The sequence below is a fragment of the Poecilia reticulata genome, linkage group LG7 (assembly GCF_000633615.1).
Source record: "Poecilia reticulata strain Guanapo linkage group LG7, Guppy_female_1.0+MT, whole genome shotgun sequence".
Taxonomy (NCBI): Eukaryota; Metazoa; Chordata; class Actinopteri; order Cyprinodontiformes; family Poeciliidae; genus Poecilia; species Poecilia reticulata.
In genome coordinates this window covers 30857559-30869953 of record NC_024337.1, presented here as the reverse complement: position 1 = coordinate 30869953, position 12395 = coordinate 30857559, and the positions used below count along the sequence as shown (strand labels likewise).

Below are 12395 nucleotides of genomic sequence, written 5' to 3'. Positions count from 1 at the left end.
GAGCAACAAGTTGCCGTTAGTTCTTCCTGTGATAAACCACAGAGTGATTACATTTCTGTTTCCATCACACTGAGAGCCACTGAGAGGAAAGTTCACATATGACCCTCTTTAAGATTTTGTTTATTCTGGGCAGCGAGTTCTTCCCCTGAAGTGTTTTATTTTTATTTTATTTCTCAGTCCCGTTCTGACCAGGTTTGTCAGTTACGTCTTCGTTATCTCTGGTTTGGTTCTTGATGTTCTTTAGTTCTTGTGTTCCTGTACTGGTCCTTCACCAGTTCAGCTCAGCTTTAGTTGACTTCAGCAGACCCTTTCCATGCTGCCTCTCCATCTGAACACCTCAGACACCAAAGTCATGCGGTTTAGTGACATATTTGGTCTGCTATCAAAAGAGTATTGTACTCATTTCAGACCACAGTAAAGTTATTTAGAGCGTTTGCTCCAGAAACAAGATGTCCGACTGATGGGTCGACTGTCATAAGCTGCAGATAAACATCTCAAAAACTGTTGAGTTATTTGTGGATCCTAAAACAATCAGTGACCGGACTCCTATAGCCATACATGGATGCCCCATCAAACAGGTTGCATCTTTTAAATGTTTAGGTGTGTACATAGATGGCGATCTGAGTTGGCACACATGTGACAAATGTATGCGCAAAGGTTCACCAGAGTCTCTATTTTCTTAGACGACTTTGATAGTGTGGTATTTCTAAAATTATGATTCTGATCTTTTATAGGACAACCATCGAGTCTGTTCTGAGATATGGCATCACTGGATGGTTTGGAAATTATGGTTTGTTAAATTAAAAACTCAAATTCAAAGTCTGGTGAAGACGGCGAATAAGAGCTGATGCATTTTTCTGTTTATTATTCTGAACAGAGAGACATTATTAATAAAGACGCTGTTCCTGTTTAAAGAACTATATTAAATTATCTTTATGTTTTTAGGAAGAAAAGAACCGAAGTAAAGATGAAAATGTACTTACAGAGGAAGAACAGACAGAACAAAGTGTGATGGACGATCATGATGAAGCTCTGATGGTTTCCTGCATCTAATTTCCTCCTTCAGACGCAAAGCGTCAACCTTCCTGTTTTCTCTCTCTCTCACATTTCATGCTGGTGGTTTGGTCGTGGAGAGTATAATGTGTGAGACTGAGATAAAGAGCTGTCCTCACACATGACTATTGTCATTAATGGTTGAACTATATATGTGAGATAGTGTTTTTTTTGGGGGGGGGGGGTTTACAGTTGATTCATTCAGCATGTTTTCGCCATCTCTTTTCCAGCTGCTGTCTATCACCTGATTCTCCTGTTTAGAAAATAGTAGCACATTAGATTACTTGTTATTGAACAAAGGGGTCACATTAGAGTAACGCGTTACTAAAGCTACATTGACACTGCAGCCTGAAGTGACCCAAATCAGATTTATTGCCATAACGCGACCCCTATCTGATCTTTTCATGAACAACACAAATTATATTTTTAGAAATGCAACCCAGGCCACTTGGATATGTGGTTCTAAATCCAATATCTGATCTTATCAAATCTGACCCGAGTCTGTACGGTCATCTGACCTGAACATCACTGACACTCAACAAACGTCACTTTATTGAGTATCAACAAAGTGACGCTTGCTCGTCATGGTATGAATAGAATAGAATTCAACTTTATTGTCATTGCACCATCACAAGTACAAGCAACGAAATGTAGTTTGCATCTATCCAGAAGTGCTATACAGGGTATAAATATGTATTTACAGGTGTACAAAGGTTGTTATAAAAATAAAATGTTCAGTATAAAAATAATATAAATAAAAACTATGGGAGCTATGTGCACATATACAGATTATGCAGATTATACAGAATATACAGAAATGTTGGGAATGAATTGTATATGTATTAGTAGATTCACAATACAAGATAGATAATGGCAAATAAGATTTCCAGATTATATACAGATTATGTATGAGTGTGAGGACAGTCCGTATGTTATTGTTGTATGGGGGGATGGGGGGTGCAGTCCTTATAGTTGTGTCAGGAGGCGTTCAGGAGCGTGACAGCTGTGGGAAAGAAGCTGTTCCGATGCCTGGTGGTTCTGGTCCGTAGGCTTCTGTAACGCCTCCCAGAGGGCAGGAGGGAGAAGAGTGTGTGTGCGGGGGGAGTGAAGTCCTTGGTGATTTTCCCAGCCCTTTTCAGACACCTCTTCCTGTAGATGTCCTTGATGGCAGGGAGCGGTGCCCCGGCGCTGTGCTGGGCAGTTTTCACCACCCTCTGCAGCGCCTTCCGGTCGGAGACAGAGCAGTTCCCATAACAAACGGTAATGCAGTTGGTGAGGATGTTCTCGATGGTGCAGCGGTAGAAGTTCATGATGATCTCTGAGGACAGGTGGTTCTTCCTCAAGGTCCTCATGAAGAAGATGAGCAAGCGGGAAGAAAAACAACAACCATGGCGGACGATAATGAAAGTTGTTAATATGCTGGTTACAGTTGGATAACCTCTAAGGCCTGGTCCCAAAATTTGCACTGCACCTTGTGAACAGGCATGTTTGTGACATAAGAAAAACATGCCACGCCATCAACATCCAACCACTTCCTGTTGTCTTTTTTAGCGTTTTCGCCAACATCTGATCGTAGATCATGAGACTCGTGTGATGCGAAAAAAAATACATTTCATTGCAGTTTTGCACTCCAAACTAATTTTAACACATCTGAAAAGCTATGGGGGAAATTTTCTGCCATAATCTAAGAGCACATGTTCAATCTGAAAGCATGTTTTTTGTTCTCAAAACTTTGCCCATAAAAAACACACTCATCCGATGTGGGGGGAAATTACTGCCATAAATCAAGAGCTTATGTTTTCAGTTTTAAAGCAGGATTTCATCTCTCTGCTCTCTTTCAAATATTCTCTGTTCTCCCCGTTTTCTCTCTGCACAGATCAAATCTGCCCTGGGATACCTCTCTGCTCACAGTTCAACAAATACCGTCGCCTAGCAGCCATTCCAGCCAATGGAAAAGAAAAACCTAATATTTTTGTCATCTCCAGTTTCTAAGAGGGATATTCGAAACACAAATTAGCACATATCAGGAATGAATCCAAAAAAACAGGTTTTAATACGTAAAGCAATCTGGAAGAAATGATGACTTAACAGAAAAATGACACAGTGGCTGAGTTTGTTCAGAAATCTGCTGATGGTATTTGCCAGTAGAAAACAAATGTTCAAGGAAGAAAAACAGAAACTTTTCTCTATATTTAAACTGAAGAGGTTTTAATCATAGCAAAATAGCTGAAGACCTTCCAGCCTGTAAAAACCCCATTCTAAGATTGCTGCAGCTCAGACAGAGTAAAGACTGAAGTTCAGTGTGTAAATCCAATTTTCTTCAGGTTTCAGCTTCACTGAACAAACTGCAGCCCTGAGGTCCAGAACCTGAAGTCCAGAGTCTCATTTGGGCTGTGAGAGTGTAGAGTAGATCAGGTTCTGGTTTGTGTTGGCAGGACTGAGGCTCTGGTAGGTTGAGTCATGAGAGGAAACGTTCTCATAAATGTCTTGGAAAAGAAGAAACAAATAATAAAAGGTAGACAGACTGAGAGTTTGTTCCAGTATAAGAAGGCAGATATTTACAATAGGGCTATAATGATTCCTCGAATTATTCAAGTACCTCGATTATTAAATTTACTTGAAGAAAATGCCATGAAGTTTTGTTAAATTATGTTTTATTATTTACAGCTCTGTATTCCGGCTGGGTCATTATTTGTGTTGTCCAATGTTCTCTCTTCTGCCTATGAGTTGTTGATGAGTGCTAAGTGCTAGCAGCATAACATCAATTTTCATGTTTGATCTGGGGTATTTTTATTGACAAGTGATGATGTCCGGGTTTTTATCATTTTTGAGAAAACCAAAAAGCATCCTTAAATTGACTGGCGCTGATAGGTATTTTCCTAGAACCTACATAAAAGAACCACAGACAACGTATATGAATTTTATGACAAACTTTGCAAAGGAGAAGACTCTATCAATTGCTCCTCCGAGCCGTTCATAGAGCGTTCTGCCAATCTTTGGATACAGCTTGTCTTTTATTATCAAACTTCAAAGAGGGAGGAAAGGCAAGCTAAGACAGCAGAGGAAACAGCTGAGGTCGTAAAACATTTTACCTAAACACAGCAAAGGTCGTAAAACAATTTAACATCTGTCCCATGATCTGAGCCCGGTTCAAATCTCGGTCAAACTGTTTCACATGAAGATAACAGGCAGTTGTGACTTCCAGGTCAGTTCACACATACAGTTTAAAGAGGAGAACACTTTAACCTGAAACAAAATGATAATACCAAAAAATCTCTAACAGGCGCAATGCCTGAAGTACATTCTGCTCCCAGAGCTGCTGCCCGGTGGCCGGTTCAGAGTGAACGACGGGGAGTATTTATACAGGTGAGCAGATAGACTGAACACTGAGGGCTGTTGTGCTGCAGTTGATGTTTAAAGTAAGTGTAGCTTTACGGACAAACTGGGAAATAAATTTTCTATCATCCTGGTCTCAACAAACGGGTGGCAGAGCGCATTGTAGCAGTACATAGCTGCCAGCAAATGTTTCTGTGTGTGACGAAGGAGCCAAGTACAGTCACTCCCCTGGACATAAAAGTTAGAAATGGCTTCACTCAATCTATTAAATTGAGTGAAGATGAATACATAAACTAAAACTGGAATACGGACTTTTTTAGAAGCAACTTTGTGGCCCTGCTTCCTTATTATTATATTGAATATAATTTCAGATTTTTGTATAATTTTTGTCCTATTACAGGTTAATTTTCTAAACTACAGAAAAGTAATTGTTAGGGATGCGCAAAAATGAAAATCGGGGCCGACGTTGATATTCGATATTAATACTGATTATAGTAGTGCCAGTATTTTATTTGATCTTTTTTTTATTTGATTACTCGATTAATCATCAGAATAATCAAAAAATTACTCAAATGTTGTTTACAACAGCCCCAGTTTACAATGATCTATGCTTGGCCTTTTAGGTTTTTATTGAAATCAAACTGAGAATTTGTGAAACATTTTGCAAACTGTCTCTCCTCACAGCTTTATATGATTTTCCACATCCAACAAAGATAATAAAATCACCTCCATCTTTACTCCATCGTCTCTCCTCCTCCTTGAATCTGTGAAACAAAAAGTTTTATTAGGATAAAATGTCTGAAGTCCGGAGAAGATTGAAGAAAAACATGAAATCATGTCAAACAACAAAACCTTTCAGTCAGATGGATTCAGCTGCAGAAATAGAAGATGCAAACATGATTTAATGGTGTTAAATAAAGAGAGATAATCATAAAAGTTTTGAATGACAGGATCCACCTGAAAAGGAATTTAATCAAATAAAAATAGATTCCTTCAGAATCATCAGTTCTCCTGGTAAATATGAGTTAAAATCCTCAAAGCAAATTCATGTTTTATGGCAGCAGCAGAATCTCACTTTGATCCAACCACAAAACTTAGGATATAAGTATAGATGGCCAAGTGAAAAAGGAAAAATACATTTCTTCACTTTCATCTATTTAGAAAAGTTTTACGTCATGAGGTGTTTAAAGTTTTCCTCCATGAATAAATTTCCTTCATTAGAACATCGTTCCTCTTTTGACTGTCATGTTAAGCATTTGATGGTGGATGCAAATGCAGCATTCAGATGTGTTGAGTAGATCTTGTGATTTTTAAAGAGAAATGAATAAATAAAAACTACAAACATGGGAACACTGAGAACACAGGGAGCCAAAGCTGAGCAACAGAAGAACTAGTCCTTTTTATCACGTACTTGTGTGTGTGTGTGTGTGTGTGTGTGCGCGCGCGTGTGTGTGTGTGTGTGTGCGCGTGTGTGTGTTTCCCATCTCCTAACATTTCTGTTGTTTACCAGATTGTGTTGTGCAATAAACAAGCAGAGCTGCTCTTAGCAGCTTATTAATTAAATATCACCTTTAATTTTTATATTCAATTGAATTTTTATATTAAAGATGATATTTCATGTTCGAGGGTCGTGTTAAAAAAAATCGAAACCTAAAACCAAGTTATTAGTTCATTTACAAAGTCGTGTTCCCAGGAGTAACCATCTAGTCACTGACTAGACCACAGGGGTCAAACTCCAGTCCTCTGCTGTCCTGCAGTTTTTAGATGTCCCACAGCTACAAAACGCTGGAACGAAATGGCTTAATTACCTCCTTCTTGTGTAGATCAGGTCTCCAGAGCCTTGCTAACGACGTAATTATTCTATTCAGGTGGTGCAGCAGAGGCACATCTAAAAGTTGCAGGGCAGCGGGCCTCCAGGACTAGACAAAGTCCTCACGGTACAAGAAAAACAAGTATGTGTGTGTATATTCTGCCCTCTTACCTCTCTGATGTTTACCAAATTGTTTTGTGCAACAAACCAGCAGAGCCACTGTCAGCAGCGCGGTGATGATAATCAGAGTCAGACCCACAGACATCAGAATAAAACCAGCTGTCACTGTGGGAAGAAGAACAGCTGGGATTTTATTAGGGATGCATAAATTTACCTGCTAGTTGACTTGCTTAGTTTTGGAGACTGGTGATCAGCTTATACTTACATGTTAAGCTGATCTTATCCAGCAATTTTATCTACCTCAGCAAAGGTCTACAAATCAACCAGTGTCCTCTTCTGCTTTACATTGAGAGGTTTCTCTGACAGAACGGTCCACCAGAGTGTGTCTGCTCATTTGCAGTTACCAATAGTCACCTCACTGTTGCCAATACATCCACATTCTTGCTATAATTCAGCGACATTTCAGACAAAAAAAAAATTGGTATCGGCCAAAATCGGAATCGGTAGGTCAGGTTTTTTTAAATATCAGATATCAGTGATCAGCCAGAACACTGCAATTATTGCACCCCTAGATTTTATGATGATGTTCAATATAAATTGCATCAACATAGATTTAAAAGCAGGGGGCAAAGGGAAGAGCTATTTTGCAGTGTCTGTCTGTGGCATTCTGAATGCTATCATGTTTCAGGACAGTCTAGATTTGTAGAACTGGAACCCTTAGAGTCCTAAAAGACAAAGAATATATTTAGACCCTTGTGCTGCAGCTTTATTAATGAAGCAAAGGCTTTGATGCCTTGAATTTATCCATCTTAATTCTTTGTTGACCTCTTCTCAGATATACATTCTTTTACACATTCAGCTTAGTTTCCAACAGTTTCTTATCCGATCCTCAGTGTAACACCTACAGTAAGGTTATATGGTTTGGCAAGAAGGGCTGTGTGATAAACTCGCTCACACACCCAGTCAACAAAAACACACTTAGCTATCACTTTGATCATTAATAACATTTCCTCCATCACTCACTGTGGGTTGGTGAACCTTTAGATGTCGAGTTCTCCTGATTCAGACCAGAGGTTTCAGAGGGAAGTGAAGGTGTGAAGCTTCCTGAACTGGAGCTGAAACTGGTTCCAGTTGATGGTGTGGAGGCTGATGGGAGACAGAAGGTTTAGAGCTAACGATGCTGAGGGAGAAATTGATGAAAAATCATCTGAATGAATATAATAAAAAAGGTTGAAGGTTTTTATACTGAAGTTAAAAACTCACCAGTTCTGACAGAGACATGAAAATCTCCATATAAACTACTTGAACCAGTTCTGTCCAGTTTACACTGGTACCATCCTGAGTCAGACTGGACCAGCTGTGTGATGGTCACCAACAGAACTGTTCTGGATATTTGTTCYTCATATTCTATCTTGTATCTGCCTTTTTCAGCTGTGACTCCATCAGTCAGAACCAGAACTTCTTCACATYCTCCTCTGCAGAACAGTCGTTTCCTTCCAGAGCTTTTAAAGGAACAGGCGACTGTCAGTGAGCTGCCAGCGTCTTTATGGAGGTGATGAACTTTGTTTGACTCCAGCAGGTCTGATAAAATAATCATCAGTTAGTTTCTGATCTCAGTCTGGTCACATTAATCCCAGTTTCACACTGGGAGCTGCCCAGTTCAACCAGTCTGAGGCTGGAACTGGAAATGCAGCAAAAGAAAAACTGTTCCTCATCCCTTCAGTTCAACAGAAACTCACCGTCTACAACAACCAGTCTGAAGTCTTGGTATGAAACTGATGATGACGAGTCGCCCAAACCGCATCGGTACCATCCTTCATCGGACCGGGTCAGCGCTGAGATGCTCACATAGAGAGAAAAAACACCATTAGGACTAGCTTCTTCAACACATTCAGTTCTGTATCTTCCTCTCTGAGCGGTAGGTTGTCTTGTTTCAATCAGGATGTTTCCTCCTTCACAGTTTTCCCTGCAGAAGATCTTCCAGGCTCCAGAGAAAGAAAAGCCACAAGAAATGCTGACCTCTTCTCCAGCTGCTCCATATATATTTACCAGTGCATTAGCAGAACTGCTGATTCTGTCCTGCTGGGCTGCAGAGAAGAGCAACAAGTTGCCGTTAGTTCTTCCTGTGATAAACCACAGAGTGATTACATTTCTGTTTCCATCACACTGAGAGCCACTGAGAGGAAAGTTCATAATAGTAATAAAAAAAGAAAACCTCAGAGTAATAAATATGGAGGAAACCTTCAGCTGGTTTTCACAACTCAGAATATTTTATGGATTCTTTTTAGGTTTGATGAAAACATTTAGAAAGCTGCTGATTCTCCTGACTGCGACAGACTGGCCACCTGTCCAGGTGACCCCGCCTCTCGCCAGGAACGTTAGCTGGAGAGGCAGCAGCACCTCCTGACCCCATTAGGGACAAAGGGTTTAAAGAAAATGTATGGATGGATGGGAGGGTGGGTGATTCTCCTGAATCAACCTTCTGCTGGCTGAAGTTTCTAATCTAACCTCAGAGTTGGTGACCTCACTTCCTGATAATCTGCTTTATCGTTTCATTTTTATTCCTAAATCACTTTATACAATTTTGATCACTGGACAGTTTAGATTTGCATTTTTAACTAAAGTTTTTATTATTTTATTTAACCTAACAAGTTAATTATTTTGAATACACACATTTAGTTAACTTTGTCACTCTGCTGTACATTTGGTGCGTAACATGCAACAGATTAATATATTTGTTTTCCGGTTGTTTTCTTGTAGTAGCTGCTACAGCAACACAAAGAAAAGAGTCTCTAAAAGGGTCATATCTCTGATTTCAATCGTGGTATGACCCTCTTATTATACAGGTTTTCTTTATTTTAGGCAGCTAGTTCTGCCTCTAAAGTGTTTTCTTTTTAGGTTGCTTTTTAGTATTGTTCTGACCAGGTTTTGTCTGCCAGTTAAGTCTTTGAGTGTTTAGTTAGTTAGATAAGTGTTTTTCAACCACTGTGCCCCGGCACACTAGTGTACTGTGAGTGATCGTCAGGCTACTTCTTTCCTACACTTTGAACATGCGGCTTTTTTGTGGATTTTTCTTCAACCACCAGGGGGCTCTTTAGCAGGAAGTGAATCATTGGAAGTCAAAATTGGAAATCAAAGAAGAATGCGCTAATTTTTATTTAGACCAAGCACATGCTAGCAGCTATGCTAGCAGCAGGCACGACGGAGAAATGTTTTCAAACTCATGATGCAGCTTCTAAGCTGAGGAGTATTGATCTGGCAGTACAGGAGGGAAATAAAGCCACTACACGTAAACTCGGTGTGAACAAAACCGGATATGGAGACGGAGAACTGTGTCCTTAATATATCCAGCAGTAATTAGGACGCAGCTCTCTGCTGCCCTCTGCTGGGTCCTTATGGGAAACCGAGAGCGGCAGAGATACCAGCGGCCTGTAGCCCGGTGCGGCTGATATATGCAAGTTTCCAGGGGGGGTTTCAAAAAATTTGAAGGTGCGGTTTATAGTATGGTGCGCTCATAGTCTGGAAAATAAGTCTTAAAAGATTTTTTGAAAACGAATTAATTATCTGCAAATAATGCCATCTTTGAGTGTCTCTGCTGTAGTTGTGACTAGCAGAGTAATCATGTAATTTTATTACCACTAGATGGCAGTAGGTACAGAGCATTTTACATTAAAACAAGAGAATTAGTGATCACACACGACAGTGTTGTGGTTCTGTTCAGGTGTGTCTTTGAAGTGGACATGTTAAGTGCAACTTGAAATAAGAAATATAAAATTTGACAAAAAATTATTTTTGTGTTTGATTCCTATTCAAGACACTTTGATGAGAATGACTATATATGTAAGATAGGCGGCTACAGAGAATCTTTTACATTTTTGGTTGGTGGTTTTTTCAATTAAAACAATGTACCTTGGCTCAAAAAAGGTTGAAAAACACTGAGTTAGATTTTCTTGTGTTACTACCCGAGTTGAAGATTTTTCATTTGACTTCTGGGCCCAACTAAGTATTTTTTTTTTTACATTTTGCCATTTGTTTTTTTCTAAACCCGTCTTTCTGGATGGTAGTGCAATCCGTCTCCATGCTACCTGTGTTAACTGCTGCACACCTCATCCTCTGATCCAACACTGGTTCTGTCAACTTGATGTTATGTTAACCATCAGCCTTTATAATCTATCAGTCATCAAAACCAAGTTGTCAGGAGCCAGTGTTCTGTCAGATCACCATTCGCTGTCAGAGTAGCACACATGCAGTGAGTATGCACGCATGCGCACGAGCATCAAGAGTCTGCGACATTTAGAGGGGGCGTTATTTCTGCATACATGACAAGATACAATAAAAAATAAGTCAAATTGTTTTTTAATGATAACTAGATATATGTAGTTGCATTGCCATGGTTTCAAAGTGTATTTAAAAAGGGATCTAGCTGCAGCTGCAGTCAACTACAAAACACGCTCGTCTAAAACTCGCCTCCATGTTCCTTCATGATGGTCTGACTGGGTCACTGCCAAGTCAGGATGTCATACAGCTGTTAATAAAGTGTATGACAATCTAACTTCTACGCCATGGCATCATGTTGCTGATTAAATAAAAGCACATGGGAATCACAGCGTACACTTGTGTCTGACAGAAATAGCCCTTTTTACTTGGTATCGTTTTGTTTCTTATTTTAACGAGAAAACCTCTTTGAGGCAAGTTACAAAAACTTGACCCATCATTGTTCCTTGCTGTTTTTCACCACTACAGATTAGAGGCTTGCTGATGAATTACTGTTTATTATTCAGAGCAGAGACACATTATAAATAAAGACACAGTTTCTGTTTAAGGAAATATATTAAATGATGGGAATCTGTTCTGATCTTCAAGTTTAAAGAAGAAAAGAAACTGAAGTAAAGATGAAAATGTACTTACAGAGGAAGAACAAACAGAACAAAGTGTGATGGACGATCATGATGAAGCTCTGATGGTTTCCTGCAGCTAATTGAACAACTTCCTTCTTCTGACAACACAAAGCATCATCCTCTTTCTTTTCTCTCTCTCTTTTTCACACTTCATGCTGGGGGTTTGGTGGTGGAGAGTGCGGTGTGTGGACTGAGAAAAGGAGAGCTGTTTTTCAAACTTTTTTCTCACGTATTTCTATTTTCATTTATTCAAGTGACTATTTGTTCAAAAACTCAAACCCCCCCYCCCCCCCCCCCAAAAAACTTAAGACTTCAAGGTGATCAAAGTAAAAGTGTATTCAACTCAAATAGCCACTTGATGCACCGTGAGTTTTTGACTCACAGTTCCAAAGAGATAAAAAGTCAAAAATTCTGTTCTTTGTTGCTTTATTGCATGCAAAACATGGTACAAGCAGAGGAGACCTATTGTTACCTGATTGTCTCACCTGCGGACTGACTGAGTGGCTGCTAGACTTACTGGATACACTGTCTGGTAGAGTGACAGACTGACTGGTAGTCTGGTACAAAACCACGTGACCACCCATGTGCATAAAGAACTCCCTAATGTCTACGTATTTATAGGCCTGTCACGATAAAAAATTTTGCTGAGCGATTGTCTAAAAAATTATTGCGATAAACGATAATATTGTTTCAAGACCTTCTGACACTGATTTAATTGAAATGACTAATAATGGATGTGGTTTCCTGCCAAAACAGATACTTTATTTTCAAAAGAACACATAACACTAAATAAACAAAACAACCAAAAACAAAAATAAAATGGATTCTCAGTCTCCATTAACAAAAAACGTACTTGAATAAAAACTAATCAACATAAAGCCAAAGTGGAAGTAAATACTGGATTCAACCAAAAGAGTGCAGATTATGAAGTCTGTATACTATATTGTCCTTCAGTAATCAGTGGATTTAAATAGAGAAGATGGGAACATCCCACTACCTAACGCAAGTCCAGCGGACATCGGAGATGATATGTGGAAACAACATTAATGTTTATTCAACATTTCGTGCAAAGAATACAGAAATGACAAGGGGAGGAGTTGGCCCCGCTTTGTCATCACTTGCTGCAGAGGATCACGTTACATTGCTTAACCAATCAGAGGATCACGTTACATTGCTTA

At 39.4% G+C, this 12395-nt stretch overlaps 1 protein-coding gene across 5 annotated transcripts in view; it reads right to left on the bottom strand.

The window, feature by feature from the left end:
* Positions 1 to 11352, bottom strand: part of LOC103468117 (uncharacterized) — a 36241-nt gene extending 24889 nt beyond the window's left edge. For 2 of the 5 annotated variants that reach the window (XM_017305812.1, XM_017305813.1), the window contains exons 1-3: positions 8059 to 8575; positions 7583 to 7900; positions 7343 to 7465 (exon numbers count right to left, since the gene is read on the bottom strand). In XM_017305812.1, coding sequence (XP_017161301.1) covers positions 7343 to 7465; positions 7583 to 7900; positions 8059 to 8512 — 895 coding nt within the window. In that variant the 5' untranslated portion in view covers positions 8513 to 8575. Of the gene's footprint in view, positions 1 to 1756; positions 3541 to 5115; positions 5154 to 6370; positions 6485 to 7342; positions 7466 to 7582; positions 7901 to 8058; positions 8581 to 11227 lie in introns of those variants that run through there. The other 3 variants (XM_008414968.2, XM_017305814.1, XM_017305815.1) reach the window with 3 other exon arrangements.
* Between the last annotated feature and the right edge of the window lie 1043 nt (positions 11353 to 12395).